Raw genomic sequence first — 22,300 nt, 5'->3', positions numbered from 1 at the left:
CTTTCCTTCCCAGTAGTTTACCCAGAGGGAAGCAAAGGATCAGAAACACTGGTTCCGAGCGGCTGAGGAAAAACGCACGCACGGAAGCCCTCGTCTCACGCCGGTCCGCCTCCTCTTCAGGCGTCTCAGATTGTATCGCGAGAAAACCGGAGCCAATGAGAAGGCGGAAGTAAAGGCTGATTCCTAGTCGCCGGCAGCTGCTGCAAGGCTGAAGCCAAAGTGCACTGCTGCCCTGGAGCTGCTGTTCTGTCGCTTGTTAGGTACCACCGAGCTCTCAGGTGAGGCAACGGATGGCGTGATAAATCCGGCCACCACGTCCCAGTGCTGATGGGTACATAGCCACTCGATGTCCAGCTGGGTCGGGGGAGGGGCGCGGCCCGGACGCCGGTGTCTGTGCTGCGGCCGAGCCTCTGGCGCATGCGCCCCAAGAGGCGTTAAGGTGGGGCCTGCGGGTCTGTAAGCTTCTGTCCGCCGGGCTTCGGGGGCTGGAGAGGGTTCTTTTGAAAAGATGCCGGGGGACCAGTTACGGACAAGGCCCATTGGTGTATTGGTGGGTGTCTGTAGGGGAGTCAAGGGAGTGGTTAGGAAGTTTGAGGACATATCCTTCCAGCTGATCTGTAAAACGAAACGGAGGCTGTGGTTGGAGGAATTAAAAGTTATCGGGACCACTGCACCATGTCCGCAACCCCTTTGTGAATGCAGTGCCCACCGCCATCTGAACCCAGGACAGCTCTGGTTAATCGTTTCTGTTCCCAGTTATCCCAGAATTAAATTTTGGGTTCATCCTTTGAGACACCAGGATAAGCATCAGCTATGCCCCTACCTGACAGGCGAGTCAGTGTCTTTCATACTCTTTCGTCTGATCCCTCTCTGAGTGTCATATTCTTAGTGACATTTGGGGAAGGGAAGGGGGGAGATAGGGAATGTGGAAATCTTTTTTACTATGTTTGAAGTACATTTCTTTTTAATTGTATAGCATTTATGAGTGCTTAAAGTTTGTTTTTTAAAACTCATACTTTTGCTACTTGATCATTTAACGGAAACTAGGCTTATGTTCTTTTAACATTAAACGCATTTATTAACTACCTGCTGTGTTCTAAGCATTGCTAGATCTGGGGATACAAAGATAAAATCAAGTATGCTTTTCAGCTGCTTTTCCTGTGGAGAAAAAGGAACTAGAAGTGAAGTTTGCAATAACTCTAGTTTCCCTAGAGTTCAACTTTTTTTTTTATAGAGGGTCTGTGTGGGCCAGGTCCAGTGTCAGAAGCTGACTGAATTTGTTTGTGGTTTATTCAGAGTTTTAAAGTGCCCCAGTATTATTTATAAATGTATTGTAGTTTATTGAGATGCAACAGCTTCTTGCTTTGATAGGCAAATTATATTTCTGTGATAACTGAGAAATACACATAAAATTACCCTGTGTTACTGATAGGAAATACTCTTAGAATACATAATTGAGATCTTTTCTAATCTGAGTTCTGTTTTAAAACTTACTTTCTATAAAGAGTGATGAGGGGAAAAAAAATCTAAGAAAATATTTGAAGTGTTATATTCTTTTACATTCAAGTTAAGAAGACTGATGATCAGCAAGCTGAAAACAGTATCAATTTTTGCATCCTCTTAGATTTTGTCAGGTAACAGAAGAGGAATGGATATCAGTGCTTATGGAACACCAGGCAATGTTCTTCACAGAAATTGTAATGAGACTTCTTGTAAGTTAAAGAAGTTGAAACTCACAGGGTAGTGACCAAGAAAAATCTGTCTTCTGCACAGTTCTGTGCGGAAGCATATTGTATCATGTGTATGGACACTTAAAACCTCAGTAGTTAAGCCTTGCCATTGTTCACAGTTGTTTCTTGCTTTTCTTCCCTTTTCCTTTGGTAAAGAATGTGATTGTCAGTACACAGCCCTGGGTATAACTCCATAACTCATATCTCTGTGATCTGGTGATGGTCTTAAAGATTTGTCTTTGTTTAGTATAATAAAATATAAACTAAATTGAAGCACCTAAAATTAGCTGTAATTGCATTTCAATCTTCAACTGAATTTCGAATTAAAAATGTTTAATTTGTATGGAAATACATTATCACCAACTCAAGTTCCTCTTTAGTTGGCTGTGACTAAAACATTTAATTTTTCTTAAGTTTTGATGTGACTGTAATCTATTGAAAGTTAAATTTAAATACATATAAAACTTCTTAAGCCTAACATCAAGTGCTTGGGTGTTGTCAAAATACTCTACAGAGTACACCTTGCTAGAATTTTTGCAAATGAGAAAATTTTGCATATTATTCGCTTTATTTTTTAAGTTTGTAAATCTTCTTCCCAGTAACAGGACTGAACTATACCATTTAGAAAAATGGAAGCTGATGCTTCTGTCGACATGTTTTCAAAAGTCTTGGAGAACCAGTTGCTTCAGTCGGCCAAGCTAGTAGAAGAACATTTGGATTCTGAAATTCAGAAATTGGATCAGATGGATGAGGACGAATTGGAACACCTCAAAGAAAAGAGACTTGAGGCACTAAGGAAAGCTCAGCAGCAGAAACAAGTAACCTCTCTGCCCTGCTTTCTGAAATTGCTATAACAGTATGCTCCTAACAACTTATATATACACGTGCTAGACATTTTGGTTCTCATTTTTAGAATTTTCTGTTAAAAATTTGTGCAGGAAGCTGAGAGTGTAGCTGAGTGATGGGATGCTTGCCTGCCCTTTGAACAAGACCCTGGGATCAACCCCTAGCATCACCAAAATAACCATATCTATATACATATATTCTATACACACACAAACACACGTGTGTATGTGTATATATGGGTATATATGTATGTACGTATGATAAATTTTAAATTTACCCAGAGAAAAGAACATTAGGGTAAACTTAAGCCACATTTAATACTTGAAGTGCTGACATGTGGAAGAAATTTAAACTTTTCTCTCTAATCTTAGTCTAAGCCGTGATCCACACACCAACGTGATAGATGTATTGCAGTTCAGTATGAGAAGACCTTTGTAAAACTATGTTTCAGGTTCAGATGCTTTTTGAGCACACGTGTCAGACACTGGTGGGCATGTTTATGCAGATTGTCTTGTTTCATTTTCATAGCAACCCAATGAGATAGTTGCTTTATTATGACTACTTTACAATGAGATTGAGTCAGAAAAGTGATTAGAATTGTAGCCCAGAAAGTGGTGGAACAGGTATTGAAACCTGTGCCTTCTACCTGCAACCAGTGTTTCTTTTTATTAAAACCAGATGCATAAAAGTGGGGTATGAGCTTCCTGTTGAGGCGATAAGCTTCCTGCTGCAGGAATGGTTCTGGATTAGATGTGAGATCTTTATTGGTTCTGGACATCATGAGAATAAGACTATTCTTTCCTCTCCGTGTCCATTGGTGGCCAGTATAGAAGAGGTACCTGTTTCTTGTGAGGTAGACATCAGAAGCACACAGGGTTCCCAAGCTTCCAAACTGCAGTAACCTCTGACCCCAAGACTGGTTTTTTGTTTGGTTGGGTTTTGCTGTGGATGGAACTTCATTTTGAAAAACTTTTCAGGGTTAAGTGGGTATCTCAGTGGTGGAGCACTTGTCTAGCACACAGGAGGCCCTGGGCTCTCTCCCTAGCACTGCCAAAGAGGATAAAAGCTTTGTATTTGGATCAAATGCGTTATTAGTGTAAGAGCATAAAAATTTTTAAATATACACTTACATTCTAAATCTTCTGAGTCTAAATTTGTATTTTGAAAGGTCTGAGAAAACAAGTGTTTTAAATTACCAAGAGAGGTAATTGTCATAAATCTGAACCATGCTGTGAAAACAGTCACTAGCCACAGACTAGTTTTGCATTGACACTAGAAACATGGGAAAGTAAACTGCCAAAAAGAATTCATTTCCCAAGAAGATAAAATTGACTTCATTACAAAATAATATAGTGATTAGTACACTTAAAATGTCAAATGGTACTGAGGGAAATTCTACATGCGATCTTTCCTTCTCTCCAAATTAGGAGTGGCTTTCTAAAGGACATGGGGAATACAGAGAAATCCCTAGTGAGAGAGAGTTTTTTCAAGAAGTCAAGGAGAGTAAAAAAGTGGTTTGCCATTTCTACAGAGACTCCACATTCAGGTAACTGTTTCCTTCCTTGGCTCGATCTTTGAAATATGATGAGATGTTTGGATGGAGTTACACTGGCTTGATAGAAAAATTAAGAAAACTAAAAGGAACAACTTGTTTCATGGTATTTTAGTACGCTTTTAAATATTCTAGTCAGCACGTTAAAGTTAAGCAATTGTGATTTTAATGATTAACTTAATGACAGTAACATCCAAACAAATATTATTGAAAGGCATTGATATTCCCTTATAAATGGCTTGTATTTCCTCAATTATATTTTCATGAACACTAAAAACATCTTAGAAATGTACACTTAAGCCAGGTGTAGTGGAGCACACCTGTAATACCATCTACTTGGAGGATGAAGCAGGAGGATCCCAAGTTTGAAGCCAGAGAGCAACTTAGTGTGGCCCTATCTCACTATAAAGACCTTTTAAAAGGACCGAGAATGTAGTTTAGTGCTAGAGCAGTTGTCTGCCGTGCCTGAAGTCCTGAGTTCAATCTCCACTGCAGCAGAAAAAAGAAGTGTACTCTTAAGAGTCTTACCAGAGGGCTGGGGTTGTAGCTCAGCAATAGAGTGCTCACCTAGCATGAGTGAGGCACTGGGTTTGATCCTCAGCACCACAAAGAAAAAAATAAAATAAGGGTACTGTGTCTACCTATAAATTAAAAAAAAAAAAAAAAAAAAAAGGTTCTTGCCAGAACAAAATGATTTCTGCTTTTTTTCTTACACATATGTGTGTGTCTTTATGTGGGTGTGTAGGTGTGTATATGTGTATATATATATATATATTGCCTAAATATTGGGGGTTGGGGTGCAGCTTTCATGATTAGTGTTCACTTAGTCACTCCTTCATTTCTTCATTCAGAACTAAAATGACCATATTGATTTATATATTATTTGTATCTCTTAACCTCATGTGCTTCTCACTGGCAGTTGCACAGTCATAAGAGTTCTGGTGACACTCATCAGTCTTTCCTGACTTTAAAATATAACACTGTGTGCATTTATAAGTCTTAAAGGTCTCTTCTGAGTTCTGTCAAGTTCAGATTTGTCCCTCTTCAAACTGTGCTGTATGAGATGCCAGAAACATCCAAAAGTGAAGCAAGATCTTAATTTTTGGCTCTTACTGTGAACATGACTCCGTTTATTCAAAAGCCCTTCATGACTTAAAGCATGTATTTAATATTTTGTTTTTTAAATAATTATCACTAGGGCATATTTGACTTTCCAGAATGCTAGGGTGTCTTTATGCATCTCATCAGGCAGTTAACCTGACTTGGATATTAGGTCATCTGACACAAACTTTGGTTGGCTGCCAAATTTTGACATTCAAACAGAAAAGCTTTAAATTCAGATGTACACTGATACTTAATTTTTAAAAAGAAAAGCATTCTGTTGCTTTAGCTTTTGACTTGGTATGTGTTGTTACTTACAGGTGTAAAATACTAGACAGACATTTGGTGATACTCGCCAAGAAACATCTCGAGACCAAGTTTTTGAAGCTGAATGTGGAAAAAGCACCTTTCCTTTGTGAGAGACTGCGTATCAAAGTCATCCCCACTCTCGCACTCTTAAAAGATGGGAAAACACAAGATTATGTTGTTGGATTTACTGACCTAGGAAATACAGATGACTTCACCACAGAAACATTAGAGTGGAGACTCGGTTGTTCTGATATTCTTAATTACAGGTAACCTTTAGCAAAAGAATAGGTTTATTTTCTAGTTGTTATATTTAGAGAGAATGTTTGTGTCTTAATATTTATTTTATGAAATTAAGACTTTTAAGCTAAGATGGAAATAGTTTCTGAAAGGAAAAGCTTCTTTTATTTTTACCACTGAAGATTGAACTCAGTGCCCTTTGTATTTTATTTTGAAATGGGGTCTCACTAAATTGCCCAGGCTTCCTTGAAGCCTCCTGCTTCAGCCTCCCAAGTAGCAGGAATTATAGGCTTGTGCCATCACATCCAGCAAAAGTATATTTCTTTTTTATCTTAATACCCCCCCTTCCTTTTTTTTTTTTTTTTTTTTTTTTTGGTACTGGGGATTGAACCCAGGGCTCCATTCCCAGCCCTTTTTATTTTACATTTTGAGACAGGGCCTTGCTAAGTTGCTAAGGCTGGCATCAAACATGTGATAATCCTGCCTCTGTCTCCCGAGTACCTGGGATTGCAGGCATGTGCCACTGTGCCTGGCACGAGAGCTTATCTCTTGAAGCGTACATTGGCATGATCTTGGAGCAAAGTCAGATTTCTAGATAAAACCTGAGTCTTGGAGTACACCTGACTATAAAAGTTTTCACCTTAATATTGAAACTAATTCTTTATTAATCTGGAAACACAAAATGACACTTCTGAGTACAATCTTCCCAGTTTTTTCTTTCTTTCTTTTTCCTTTCAGTGCTGGCAATGGAAACCAGAGCCTTGTGCATGCCAAGCAAGCACGCTCTCCCTAAACTACACCCTAGTCCGTTTCCCCAGTGTCATGCTGACTTAGGTGATTCCCTTGGATGGAATTAAAAAGTAAAAATGCTGCTACAAGGAAGATTGTATTTGGGGGTTGGTTGGTTTGTCTGTGTTTCATTGCTGAGGAACAAACCCAGGGCCTCACTAGGCAAGTGCTATACCCTAAAGGTTATATTTTAAAACATTAGATTTTTAATGTAGATATTCCTGTCTCAGAATCTGAAAGGTAAAAATGTTTTCTGTACTTAGCTTACATTGCTTATTACTATGGAGCATAGTCAGTAAATAGTATAAGGTCCAACTTGCCTTCCTCAGTTGCTCATCTCTTTGTAACCTCTAGATAAACAATGTATCTCGTCCCACAAATCAGAACCTATCATCTTGTGTTTGTTCCTATTCTCGATTTGAGAAAATAACTGGTAAAATTGTGTAGTTTAGGTAGCATCCCAGAGTCATAGTGCCTTTCAAAATAAGTGAAAAAGTCTCTCATCTTTTCTGTCTCCCATTTTCTCTTCTTTTCTCTGAATCTCTCCTAGACGTGCCTACATCATTCCTATGTTGTAGAAATAGGTAAAACTATATTTTGAAATGAGTTCAAATTTTAAATAAGTTGCAAACTTGACATAAGGAAATCTTGTGTGTCCTTACCTATAACCCCCAATTTTAAACTTTGTATTTTTTAATATATATTCTCTTTGTACATACACATAAAATTTTTCAGAACCATTTGTGTGGAAGTTATAAATTCCATATCCCTTTATTTCTAAATACTTCATATATATATTCTAAGAGTAAAGACATTTTCTTACATAACCATAGAACAGTTATTAGAACAGAATTAGTCATTTGTAAACCTTATTCAAATTTTACCATCATCCCAATAATGTCCTTCATACCCAGAAAACATCTCATTTAGTCATTATGGGTCTTCAGTTTCCATTAACCTGCAACAATTTGATACGTTTTCATTTTTTCAAGACAATAACACTGTTGAAGAGTACAGACTTGTTATTTTGTAAAACACCCCCCAGGTTGGGATTCTGCTATGTATTCATAAGATTAGATTCAGATTATATATTACTGTTAGCCATATTACCAAAGTGACATTGTATCCCTCCTCCTTGGTGCATTATATTAGCAGGCATGTGATGGAATGTCTCCTTTCCGGTGGTGACTGAGCATTGGGTTGGCCACTTCCTTATCTTACCAGATGGTGATTAATGAGGAACCTTTCTGTCTTCTACATTTACTTGGTTATTTATTTAGAGATGTTAGTATGGACGGGGAGTCATTTATATTCAATGAGTTGTAGTCTCTCACTGTGAGCACTTACTTGGAGGCTCAGATTGCCTCAGATTTGGCTAGTCAGAGCCCCTGTCATACTGACCTCTGTGTCCTTTTAACATGTCCATATTCTTTGAGACCTTCTCTTCTACTCCAGTGTTTTAGGGAGGCTGTCATTGTACTCTCCCTAGAATTAGCCATTTCTCCAAGGAACCGTTTTTCCTTTCAATGCCAAGTGATTTTCTAAACCAAGATCTTAGTGCTCAGAATACTTGTCAGACACTTGAAAGAAGAAATCATCTCACTTTTTCTATCTCACAAGCATCAATAAAGAGTGTTTAGAAAGAAAAAAGTTCTCTACCAGTCGCAGTTTAATGATGATGAATTCCACAAGTTTTGCTAATGTCTGTGAACAGCTGAACATCTAGAAATGTTAAACAGGACCAGACCAGTCATAGCAGTCATCAGAGTAAAGGAGCATTGTCTGTCACTCTCATAGTACAGTGTCCCACACCTCCAGAACCAGTGGCACCAGAACACTTGCCTTCTTTCTGTACTTTTCCGTCACAAATTATATCAGCACAACCTGTAAAATGTTAATTAATAATGATAAAAGAAAAAAAAATCTAAAACATTTGGCAGTACAAAATAAGGTATAAAGCTATTATCCATTAGTATAAATATTCTACTTCTTGGGAGAAAACCTGCTATTGGATTCCTTCTTGCACTTGCAAGCATTGCGTTTCTGTTCTTCCATAAATCCTACTCTTAGGCTCACTAAAAATATATATATTCTACCTCTCCCCTGACACTGGTGCATATGTATATATATATTCCTGTATTCCAAATATTCCATGTTACAGTGAGGAAGAAAGATTTTTTTTTTCTCTTTTTGTAATTAAGTATACTAAGTATATTACATCATAAAGAATAAAATGCTTTTCAAATTTCTTTTATTTTTAGTGGAAATTTAATGGAGCCACCATTTCAAAGCCAAAAGAAATTTGGGACAAACTTCACAAAGCTGGAAAAGAAAACTATCCGAGGAAAGAAATATGATTCAGACTCTGATGATGATTAGAGATCAATTATAATTCTTTATAAATCATCTATTTCTGTTTTATTCACATTTCTGTGTTTTCTAAATTCTATTGATTTTAATAAATTGGTCTTCTAACACTCATTCTGCAGTTTTGTACAGTTCCGTGACATTGAAAGGCATCTTTACTATTTTCTCTGGCCATCATGTTTAAGATGAGGAAAACTTTGGAGTTCTTAAATTACCTGAGAAGGGTCTGGATTCTTTATTTTTGAGATTGACTTTATCACCATGTTTCTTCTTTCTTAGATTTTATCACACTATGATTCTTAACATCTTTCTACCATTTACAGTTGTATTTTTAATCTATAGAGATGGAAATAAAAATTCCACAAACTATTCCAGGACTAATCCTCCCCCAACCCCCAGCAACACTTTACCATGGAGCTACATTCTCAGCCTTCTACTTTTATTTTGAGACAGTGTTCACTAAGTTGCGAGACTGGCCAGGAACTTGCTGTCCTCCTTCCTCAGACTCCCAGATAGCTGGGAACAGGCATGCACCACTGTGCCTGGCTTCAGGACTAATTCTTGATCGGCATTATTTGAACAGTAGGTCAAGTAACATTTACTGGTGCCGTTGTAAATAAATTGTAAACTCTCACTTATGGAATATATTTAAACAGCTATTAAAAAACTACTGATTTATTCTTGGTACTGCATGCTGATATTCAGTCCCATCTGAATACCACAGAAAACTCTCTCAGGCTGTTAACATATTTCTTTATTTGAAGGATCATCATGACTTGGGTTAAAACATTAAAGAACAATCAGGAAACACTTGGAATGGCAGCATGAGGCACGCCACTGACTCCACAATAAAACAACCATAACTGGTAACATTTTTGAAAACGAGTCTGGAAATTGTCATAAGATCATGCAGCAAATAACATCTGTTCAAGAAATCTACTAAGATTCTTGGTAAGAATAGTGAGACTGTGGCATCTGAGCCATGACCCCACTCCTCTCCCCTCCAGTTCCCAGTCTTGGGCTTCAGGATTTTCACTTCCCATGTTCACAGTTACAGGAGTTCTTTTTCCAATCAGAATGGCTGCTTTCCACCCTGTCCCTACTGTGACACAGAAGCACTGACCCAGGAACAGCACACACAATTCTGGGGCCTCAACTATTGAGTCATAAGATGGAGGTTCCATGGAGCAAAAGGCAAGGGGGTGGGGCATATCAGTCCTAGAAAAGCAGACTATTCCCATCCCTGTCTTGGAGGTGACAGGAGGCCGTAGGTTCTGTCCAGTGAAAGTGACACCATCAAAATAGCACCATGTGAAAAATTAAAAGATCCACAGGACTCCTTGAAGGACTGACTGGCGGCTCTATTTAGGGCAGGACAGAGAAGGAAGGTCAAGTGGAAGGGTGCTGCCAAACCTGAGGGATACTGATGTGAGGGAATGATGAAGAGGAGGCAGGTAGCTCTGTAACAGTAACAAGCAACGAGGAAGACCAATGGAAAGCACCCAAGACAGGCAGCCTAGAGGCCTGGGTTAGAACAGTCTCAAAAGTGCTGTACAGTGGTCTGAATTTAACTGGTCCACACTACTGCAGGGCCTGAAAGGGTAGCCCAGTAGTAGAGACATGCTCAGTACTAGTGAGGCCAAGTTTGTCGCCAGCACCATATCGGTTTTGTTCCTTTGTTTTCAAGAATAATTTGTGTCCAAGAGCACTGTCAATAGGTTAGCTAGCAAGGTGGATGCTAACAGCAGAATGTGATGGCAATAGAGGCAGACCAACTAGAACTTTTCCAGTGAGACCAGGAAGGAAACAGTCATTTGTCACTGGGGAGGGAAGGAAGAGTAGCTGCAAGCGCCCAGGCTGTGTTCTGAGGAGGAACATCAGAGGCTGCCCGGCATGTAGGTAACTGAAATGGTCTCACAAAGGAACTAAAGCAAATGGGGTGGGGGGCTGTGAAAGACCCAAATGTTGGGAGCAAAGTGTCAACATAAACTTGTTCAAAGAAACTGCCGGAGGTACGAGATGGTATGGTGAAAATATTCTATCAAATAGAGTATTATCAATAAAGAAGGGAATTATTTTAAAAGGACAAATGGAAATTCTGTACTTCGAAAGTATAACTGCAATGAAGAATTCATGTGAGTGGCTCAGCAGATTTGAGCTTACAGTAGAGAGCTATCCGTATAATGCTATCCAAACAAGGAAGATGAAGAATCGGCATCCAAAGAGAACTATGGAACCATCAACTACACACAACAATAGGGTCAGGAGGAAGAAAATCATCAGGGCTGCGGGCGCAGTTCAGCAGGTGAGTGCTTGCCTAGCCTGCCCAAGGTCCTGGTTTCAAAGAAAAGAATGAGAAGAAATGTCTGAAAATCCAAAATTTGTTTTAAAAAATGTAATCCAAGAAATCAGCAAATTGTATAAAGATCCATACTTAGGTATATCATTGTGAAAAACAAAGAAAACCTTAAGAAATGTCAAGGAGGGGAAAAAACCCTTACAGTATACAAGAAAACACCATTAAATGTCCCTTTCAGACTGCAGAAACAGCAGATGCCTGAAGGGGAGGGATGGCGTGCCAGGTATGAAAGAAAAACAAAAACCTGTCAACCAAGAAGCGTGTATCAAAACTATCATTCAGAAACCAAGGCCAAATGAGGAATAGGGTTGTATGGGAGTAACATTTCCCTGTTTCGCTGCTTAAATTACTACAGAGCTGAAGTAGATTCTAACAAGATATATATGTGAAAGACTAAAGTGAGCATTAAGGAAATAATTTAAAAATATATACTGAAAAAAAATCATTAAATAAAAGAGTTAAAATATTGCACTAGAAAATGTTTCCTTAATACAAAAGAAACTAGAAAAGAGAAACAAAGCTATATGAGCTATATAGAAAGCAAAAATATATATAACAATAATAATGTATATATATAGGTATATATGTGTATATGCATATAACATATAATAATAGTATCATTAAATGTGAATGGATTAAACAATCGTGAGGCAAAAATCACCAGACTAATTTTAAAAGACAAGATCCAGTCAGGCTTGGTGGTGCACACCTGTAATCCCAGCCACTCGGGAGACTGAGGCAAGGGGGTCCAAGTTCAAAGCCAGTCTCAACCACTTAGCAAGGCACTTAGCAACTCAGCAAGACCCTGTCTCTAATAAAATACGAAAAAAAAAAAAAAGGACTAGGTATGTGGCCCAGTGGTTAAGCACCCCTGGCTTCAATCCCCAGTACCAAACAAAAGAAGATCCAACTATTCACTGTCCACAGGACACTATTTTAGATTCAAAGATAAAAGTACAAATGAAAAATATATACCAGGCAAACAGCAATCATTAGAGAGCTGGAAGGCTAAACTAATATCAGACAAAATAGATGCCATAAAAACTTGTTAGAGATAAAGAGTTTCATTTTATAATGATAAAAGAGTTGATCCAACAAGAAGCCATAATGATTGCAAACATTCACGCACCTCACTACAGAGTCCATAAATTTGTGACAGTTCTGCATTTTGTTGTTAACACCCTAAAGTACAGATTGGTGTGATGAGGATGTGGCTCAGTGCAGAGCGTATGGTGTGGCTGGAGGAGAGAGGCCACCAGGGTATGCCTTTAGGGCATATATTTGTCCCTTGTGAGCAGTCTCTTTCTGCTTCCTGATTGCCATGTCCTGAGCTGCTTTTCTCCACCAAACCCTTCCACCATGATGTTCTGCCTCATCTTAGACCCAGAGCAGTGGAGACATCTTTCTATGGACTGAGACCTCTGAAACAATGAGCCCCAAATAAACTTTTCCTCCTCTATGTTCTTGTCAGGTCTTTTGGTCACAGCAGCAGAAATACTGACTAAAAGAGAAATGCTTGGCATGGTCTTGGGAGGCTGAGGCAGGAGAATCACAAGTAACAAGGCCAGCCTCAGCAACTTAGCAAGACCCTTTCTCAAAAATAATAATAATGAAAATTAAACCAGAAACAACAGACAAAACATAAAGAAATAAAAGACTCTTTAAAAAAGTGTTGAATAGAGAAACCAGGCAAAATAAATCCAGCATAAATGCGAATTCCTGAAGAAGGAAATCAGAGTAACTTAACGGAAAAACATACCAACATGATAATTCAATAAAACTTTACTAAAATGAAAAACTTGAAATTCCATGTTGGAATTGCACTGCAAGTACTTGGTAAAAATCAACCCACCAGGGGCTGGGGTTGTGGCTCAGTGGTAGAACATTTGCCTAGCACGTGTGAAGCACTGGGTTCAATCCTCTGCACCACATAAAAATGAATAAATAAAGGTATTATGTCCATCTACAACTTAAAAAAATTGAAAAAATAACCCACCAGAAAAATCAACATTGAGAAATATTTTCATGGAACTATTGACTTTTAAAGGAGAAGAAAAATTGGGGGCATACAGGCAGAAAAGTCAGATCATTGATATAGGGAAGAAAATCAAAAATTAAAATTTTGTATCCCACACTTTATGCCAAAAAACAACGGAGTGACATATGTAGTACAGAGGGAAATAAATATGGACCAAGCACTTTAAAATTCAGCTAGCCAACCTTGAAGTTAAAAAAAAAAAAAAAAAAAAAAAAAAAAAAAAAAAAAAAAAACCTGTAACAGGGTCCACTTCATGCTTTGAATATAACCCTTGCTGCTCTGCCACTGCAGTTTATTTTAAAACTGACACTCCTCCCTTCCTCTTCTCTCTCTCCTGCTTCCTAACCCTGGGGGAGGCAAGGTTGACCTTCTTCCCATCCATGTCAAGTTATCTATCCTTCAGCTGATTATAGGATTGCAAATAAAGTCAATTTAGATCTGCAAAACTAGATTAGTTGTCATTTTCTCTTTTAACAAAACCATTCAGCTGAGCACAGTAGTGCAGACCTGTAATCCCAGTGATTCGGGAGGCTGAGGCAGGGGAATCACAAGTTTCAGGCTGACCTGGACAACTTAGTGAGGTCCTGTCTCAAAATAAAAAATAAAAAGGGTTGGAGAGTTAGCTCAGTGGTGAGGCACACCTGTATTCAATTCCCACTAATAGAGAGTGAGGGGGGGGAGAGAGAGGACCCCCCACTAAGAACAAAGTATCCAATTGGGCAAAGAGTCATCAACAAACAGCTCTGAGATAACAGGATATCGGCATTCAAATAAAACATGAACTTAGACACCTGCTTCATACACTGTACAAAAGTAATTCAAGATGAATCGACTACCTAAATATAAGAGCTAAAACACAAAACTCTTAAAAACCAGGTACATCTTTATGATCCTGGATTTGTCCATGCCACTAGATTAGCAACAAAAGAAAAAAAATGATACATTGAATTTCATCAAAATCAAACCTCTGGTGCATCAAAGTAACAGGAATCAGTGGCTGTATTTGGTAAAAGCACGGACTCTTCACTTGGGCCTGCAGATGCCCAATGGCACCCGAAAGCAGGATGAAGCCTGGCACCTCTGCCTTCATTTTGCATCTGTCTCCTTTGCTCTGAGTCACTGTCTCCTGCAGTCACCTCACATGCCAAGAACAATAGGCCTGATGGGTAAACATCTGGTTGGCTGAAACTCCCCACCCTCCAGGTAACAGTTATTTTCTTCTTGCAGACAAGGTCCTGCCTGACCAATCTTGAGATAATGACCCACAAGGCCAGTGTGACTGCATAAACTACGCAGAGGGCTGTGAACTTGTGACCATCTGGGACTGCTTGACTGCATGCTTCTGCCCTCCCTGGTCTATTTAACCTGGGAGAACATGTCAGTCCTCCTGAAAACAGGGCTGAGGAGACTGGTCCCTTGTCTTCCTGGTGTAGCTGACTCATTAATGTTCCTCTCCTGCCATCACCATTTCTTGTCTCTGGGATTAGCATCTCGAGATGGGAGGCAGAACCTAGACCACTTGGCACCTCTGGAGCTGGGACTTTCACCTTCCAACTCTGGTTAAGAAAATAAGGACATAATCAAGAAAGTGAAATGAGAGTCTACACAATGAGAAAGACATTTGCAAGTCATATGTCTGACAAGTTTCTAGCATCCAGACTATATAAGCACACTTACAACATATCAACAAAAAAAAGAGACAACTTTAAAATGGGAAAAGGATTTGAATAGAGATTTCCCCAAAGAAAGTATACAAATGAACAAGAAGTACATGAAAAGATGCTCAGCGTCGGTCAGGTACTGTGACACATGCCTATAATCCCAGTGGTGTGGGAGTCCGAGGCCGGAGGATTACAACTTTGAGGCCAATCTGGGCAACTTAGTGAGACCCTGTCTCAAAATAATAAAAAAGGTTGGGGTATAGCTCAGTGATAGAACACTGTGGGTTCAATCCCCAGTACTGAAAAAAAAAATGCTTATCATCATTAGTCATTACAGAAATGTGAAGCAAAACCTATACCACTTCATACACTAGGTTGGTGGCTACAATTTTATAAAATGAAAAATAACTACTGTTAGCTTTGATGTGAACTGGAGCTGTCAAAATCAAACAAAAATATCAAAGAGATTTCCAATAAAGAAACTTTTATTTAGAAATGAAGAATAGGATTGTAATCTGGGACACACATGCGTAAGACAGGTGGCCTCTGGTATGTCCAAAGAACAAAGAAAAGGTTGAGGACTTCCTTAGGACAGAGAAATGTATGCAAATTATAATGAGAGTTCACTGGCCCTTTTAGTGCTCAAGGGAGTTAGCAAGCTCTGATTGGCAAGCAGCAGCAGTTACTACATAGAGCTAGCCTTAGGGTCATAATAGGCAGTCCACTGTTGCTAGGAAGAAAAAATAGAATCTTAAAAGGTATTCAATGGAACCACCATTTGACCCAGTTAGCCCACTCCTCGGTTTATACACAAAGGACTTAAAATCAGCATGCTATAGTGACACAGCAACATCAATGTTTATAGAAGCTCTTATTCACAATAGCCAAGCTATGGAACCAACCTAGGTACCCTTCAGCAGATGAATGCATAAAGAAAATGTGGTATATATACACAGTGGAATATTACTTAGTCATAAAAAATAATAAGATATGGCATTTGCTGGTAAATGGATGGAACTGGAGACTATCATGCTAAGTGACTATCATGCCAATCCCAAAAAACCAAAGGTCGAATGTTCTCTCTGATATATGGGTGATAACACATAATAAGGGGTGAGGGAGGAAAAAATAGAAGTTCATTGGATTAGAACAAGGGGAATGAAGGGAAGTGAGGAGAGATTAGAAAAGACAGTAGAATTAATCTGATATAACTTTCCTAGTTCATATATGGATGCACAACCAGTGTAACTCCACATGATGTACAACCACAAGAATGGGATGCTAATAAGGATAAGTCATACTCCATGTATGTATAATATGTCAAAATTCACTCTACTGTCACATATATCTAAGAAGAACAAATTAAAAAGATGAGATTCAAGATGACAAATTAGAGGAAGTCTGCATTCCACTTGCTCTGTGGCTTGGGATTCAAGCAGTGGGAATACTACTTCTCTGTGAGGTTCTTTAAAGAAGGATTTCACTAAAATTCAAAGAAAACTGAAAAGAAACTCAGAAATTTGAGTGTATTGAACAAAGAATAAGAAAGAGTCCATTGAAGCCAAGCCAGTTGTGGCAGTGGCAGTGGGGCTTGTTCACCACAGTGGGGAGGGGTAACCTACAGAGAGAAACACAACAGAAAGATCAGGCACAGGAATAAATGTAGACCAGAAACACAGCCTGAACTTAGCCTATCCAGAGGTTGCACAATGAACTGATGTTTGAGAAGTTTTCTGTATTTCTCAACTTGCAAGTGGGGGGGCTAAGGTGGGAGTCATCTTGAGTAAGCCATGCTGCAGCTGCTGCTGGGAGCCAGGAGATGGTAGCAAACATTGCTGTACTGTCCCAGCAAGCACCTTCCAGTGGCCCTGGGTGTACCTAGAAGAATGTGAATGAAACAGGGGGATTCGAGTTGGAAAAACGAAGGGGAGTTCACCTCGCTTTCCCTTTGAGTCTAGTGGTCCCTGTGACCAGCTGAAGAGGGTTGGGAATCAGCATAGGTGGGTGTGCATACACTCAGGGACTCAGCCTGATAGTCTTTTAGAAATATTTGGTTTATATAACTCCTAGCCTCACCATTTATGTTGATGCAATTATTACTGCTGTGAATGACGTAGTTGACACCTACTCTTTAAGCCAGATCTAGTTCACAGTTATTTAGTGTTTTGCTGTGTTGGCAATTACTGATCCCACTATTCCTGTTTTTGTGGTGATTAGTGTTGTGGATATAATAGTAGACACCAGGTATTTATTTTAATGCAATATGTTGTTTGAATTAGTTGTTGCTATTGTTTGTTTTTCCCTTTTCTGAAAGGTGCCGAGAATCTACAAGGTCACTACAAGTTTATAGGGTAGAGATTCTGCTTCTGAACCAAACTCAGCAAAAAGACAGCACATCTCTGTGCCCTATACACAAATTAACAACACTCAAACTTCAGGGATTATTTAATACAAAAAAAAATACAAGAGACAACAATTCAAACTAATGACTAGGCCCCAAGTAGGCCCTTGGTCCCCCTCAAGGACAACCACTCCTACACCAAAAACAGAATTAACCCAAAGTCTGTGGGTACCATACCTACAAGGGGGTCTCAATCTAGATTGCTCTAGAACACTTCGGTAAGAGAAGGCTGTGCCCTAAAAAGGGCCACACATAAGAGTGGAAGAAAAATTCACTTCAACAGATGCAAAAAACCCAACAGTGATGAAAGAAATATGAAAAACAAGGTAACACAATGCCTCCTGAATTTCATAATTCATCCGCAACTGAATCCAAAGATATTGAAGTGAATGAAACATCAGATAAAGAATTCAAAAAATGATTATAAAAATGATCAATAAATTCCAAGAGAATACAGAAAAACGACTGAATGAATTAAGGAAATCAGTAAAGAATATGAATGAGAAATGCAATAAGGATATGGAGATATTGTAAAGAACTTGACAGAAATCTTGGAATGAAAGACACAATAAATCAAATAAAATGTTCAATTTAAATCTCTTTAATAGAGTAGATGATGCTGAAGATGAAATCTCAGAAATAGAAGCAAAGTGGCTGGCTTTGAATATTCAGACAGTATTAAAAGAAATTAAGTAACCATGACCACAATATACAAGAACTATGGGATAACATTAATAGACCAAATTTAAGAAACATTGGAATCAAAGAGGGTTGTGAAATGCAGGCTAATAGAATGGATAACCTCTTCCAGGAAATAATAACAGAAAAAAAATTCCAAACCTTAAGAATGAAATGGATATCAGGTTAATGGAGGCAATCAGAACACCAAATAGATAAGATCACAAAATAATCTCTTCATGACATATTATAATTAAAATGTCTAGCATACAGAAAAAGTATAGAATTTTAAAAGCTTCAAGAGAAAAACATCAGGTCACATTTAGAGGCAAGCCAACAAAAATTCCTTCAATTTCTCAGCACAAACTATAAACATCAGGAGGGCTTGGAATGCTGCATTACAATTCCTGAAAGAAAATACCTATCAACCAAGATTGATATAGTCAGCAAACCTATACTTCAAAATCATAGAGGAAACAAAAACCTTCCAACATAAGCAGAAACTAAAAGAATTCATGACTACTAAATCAGCACTATAGAACTTACTTAAATATTCCAGAGAGAAATAATAAAACAAACCCCAGGGCTTACAAGTGAACTGATCTCATTTGCAGAGTAGCTAAGCAAATGAGAAACAGGATCAAATTATACATTATATACAAATCAAAATGACAGGAATTAATAAACATCTCTCTATAATAACATTGACTATAAATGGTGTCAACTCCCCAACTGAAATACATAGGCTTGCAGAATGGATTTAAAAACAAGACCCAAGTATATGTTGTTTGCAAGAGACTCACCTTACAGGCAGACAGTCAGAGATTGAAAGTGAAAGGATGCAAATTATTATCAATTCAAATGGAGCCTGTAAAAAAGCAGTAGTAGTTACTCTCATATGGAACAAAGCTGACTTCGAACCAAAATTAATCAGAAGGCCCAAAGAATGTCACTTCATACTGGTAAGGGGAACAACACAACAAGAAAATATAATGACAGTAAATATCTATGCTCTAAATGTTGGTGCACCTGATTACAAATTAAAACCTCAGATAGACCACAGTACACTAATACTGATGATTTCAACACACTTCTCTCACCGATATATAGGTTGTCCAGACAGAAACTCAGTAAATACTCTGTGGTGAAAAATATCATAAAACAAATAGACTTAACAGACATTTATAGAATATTTCATTCAACAAGAGAGGAATAAGCTTTTTTCTCAGTTGCTCATGGAACCTTCTCCAAAATGGATCACATTTTAGATCAAAAAGTAACTCAGCAAATGCAAAATAACTGATATAATTTCTTATATCTTATAGATCATAACGGAATGAAATTAGTAATCAACACCAAAACCCCCCACAGAAACTATATAAACACATGGAGATTTAACAACATACTTTTGAATGATAAATGGGTACTAGAATAAATCAGGGGAGAAATTTTTAAATTCTTTGAAATAAATGAGAATATTGATACAACATACCAGAACCTCTGGGATACTATAGACCATTCTAAGAAACAAGATTATAACTATGAATGCCTACATAGAAAATCAGAAAAATTCCAAATAAATAATGTAATGATGTATCACAAGGCCCTTAAAAAAGAACAAACCAATTCCAAAACCAGTAGAAGGAAATAAGTAAGAACAGAGCTAAAAATCAATGAAATTGAGAAAAAAAAAGGATCAATGAAACAAGTTGGTTCTCTGAAAAGATAAACAAGTTTGATAAGCTGTTAGCCACACTAACCAAAAGAAAAAAAGAAGAGACCCAATTTAATAAAATTAGAAATGAAAAAGGAAAGATCACCACAAACATCCAGAGGATCATTAGGGACTATTTTAAAAACTTATTCTCCAAGAAATTGGAAAACCTAGAAGAAATGAATATATTTTTACACACATTCAACCTGCCAAGTTTAATCAAGAGAACATAGAAAACCTAAACAGACCAATAGCTACCAATGAGGTAGAAGCAGTAATAAAAATTCTTCCAAAAAAAAAAAAAAAAAAAAAAGCCCAGGATTAGATGAACTCTTGGCTGAATTTTACCAGAGCTTTAAGGAAGAACTAATGACAATATTCCTCAAATTATTCCATGAAATAGAAAGGTATAGAACACTTCCAAATGTATTCTATGAGGCCAGTATCACCCTCATACCAGAAACAGATAAGGACACATCAAGAAAACAGTAGACCAATATTCCTGATGAACTTAAATGCAAAAATTCTCAATAAAATCTTACCAAATTGTATTGAACAACATACTAAAAATATTTTACGTAAAGACCAAGTTGATTTTTAACCCAGGAATACGAAATGTGGTTTAATATATGCAAATAAATAGATGTAATACATCACATAAATAGAATTAAGGACAAAAATCACTTAGTCATCTCAATAGATGCAGAGAAAGCCATCACCAAAATTCATACACATTCATGATAAAAATACTGAAGAAACTATGGTTAGAAAGAACCTCCCTCAACATCATAAAGGCTATATACAAAATTCCTAAAACCAATCTCAGAGTGAATGAAAAAACTGAAAGAATTTCCTTTAAAATCTAGAAAGAGACAAGGACATACACTCTGACCACTTCTACTTAATATAGTACTAGAAATTCTAGCCAGAGCAATTAGGCAAGATTAGAGTGTTTGCCTTGCAAGCATAACGCCCTGGGTTCAATGCCCAGCACTGCAAAAAAAAAAAAAAAAAAAGGGGGGGGGGGGACAAAGCAGCCTGTGTCACTAGGTTGGCCTAGTGGGGCACATCCAGAAACAATCTTTTGTGACTTGAGGTGTTTTCTTCCCATGGCCTCTCAGCTTTATTTATTTATTTACATATATATATATATATTTATTTATTTATTCATTCATTCATTCATACTGGGGATTGAATTCAGGAGTACTTGACCACTGGGTCATATCCATAGCCTTTTGAAAATTTTTGATTTTGAGACACAGTCTCACTAAATTGTTCAGGGCCTCACTAAGTTGCTGAGGCTGGCTTTGAACTTACAATCCTCCTGCCTCAGCCTCCTGAGCTACTGGGACTACAGGAGTGTAACACAGTGCCAGGTTTTAGCTTTATTTTAAATGGGTATTTTAAGAATGTTTTTATTTGTACGTTCAATTTCCAAAGAACTCTTGTATACTACTGGTCAGAATGTAAGAGTTGCTGTGGAAACCAGTTTTGTGGTTTCTCAAAGAACTATACACTGTGCACAATGACCATATGCCCTCTCAATTGAATTCACAGGTGTGCTAGTCAGCTTTCTATTACTGTGACAAAATGCCAGACAACATCAAATTAGAGGAGGAATGATTTATTTTGATCCATAGTTTCAGAGGTTCTAGTCCATGGTCAGCTGGCTCCATATTGCTCTGTGCTATGGTGATTTGCAACATCGTGGTGGGGAATGTGTGATGGAATAAAGATGCTCTTGGCCACCAGGAAGGAGGGAGAGAGAGAGAGTTAGTCCAGGAACAAAAATCTATCCTTTAATGTCATGCCCCCAGTGACACACTTTTCCAACTATGTCTCAAATCCTGAAGTTTCCACTACCTCCCAGTAGCACCACAACTGGGAACCAAGCCTTCAACACATGAGCCTTTGGGGAACATTCCAGATCCAACTATAGCACTAGATATATACCCGAAGGAACTGAAAATGGATACCCCCCAAAAATATATGCATGCTTATACCAACATTATTAGTAACAGTAGAAATAACCCATTTATTAATAGATGAATGGGTAAACTCATTGTGATGTAGACATAAAACAATATTTTTCAGTTATAAAAATAAGTACAAATACATGCAACAGCATGATGAATCTCAAAAGCATTATTTTAAGTGATATTGATGCAAAAGTCCACATATTATATGATTCTATTATGAAGTATTCAGAATAGGCAAATCCAGAGGAACATAAAGCAAGACTGCTGATTACAAGGGACTGGGGGAGAGGAGACTGGGGAAGTAACTACTAAAATGTATGTGGGATTTGCTTTGTAAGTGATGAAAATGTCATAGAACTGAATAGGGATGCATATTGCAAAACATTGTGAATTTGCTGCTACTAAACTTTAAAATGATCAGTTTTATGATGTGTGAATTTTACCTTAATTTAAAAAAAACAGAAAACAAGAAAGCTGGGGTTGCAGCTCAGTGGTAGATGCTTGCCTAGCATGTGCAAGGCCCTGGTTTCAATCCCCAG

At 38.0% G+C, this 22,300-nt stretch overlaps 1 protein-coding gene across 1 annotated transcript; it reads left to right on the top strand.

Annotated features, from left to right (window-relative positions):
• The first annotated feature begins 122 nt into the window (after positions 1 to 122).
• On the top strand, positions 123 to 9,045 carry Txndc9 (thioredoxin domain containing 9). Its single transcript, XM_047521858.1, has 5 exons — positions 123 to 278; positions 2,330 to 2,548; positions 4,004 to 4,122; positions 5,550 to 5,804; positions 8,826 to 9,045. The coding sequence occupies exons 2-5, from the start codon at positions 2,360 to 2,362 to the stop codon at positions 8,941 to 8,943; spliced, it is 681 nt and encodes a 226-aa protein (XP_047377814.1). The 5' UTR covers positions 123 to 278; positions 2,330 to 2,359; the 3' UTR covers positions 8,944 to 9,045.
• Positions 9,046 to 22,300: the final 13,255 nt, after the last annotated feature.

The sequence above is a fragment of the Sciurus carolinensis genome, chromosome 13 (assembly GCF_902686445.1).
Source record: "Sciurus carolinensis chromosome 13, mSciCar1.2, whole genome shotgun sequence".
Lineage (NCBI taxonomy): Eukaryota > Metazoa > Chordata > Mammalia > Rodentia > Sciuridae > Sciurus > Sciurus carolinensis.
The sequence above is the reverse complement of the archived record's forward strand: the minus strand, read 5'-3'. Positions and strand labels throughout refer to the sequence as shown.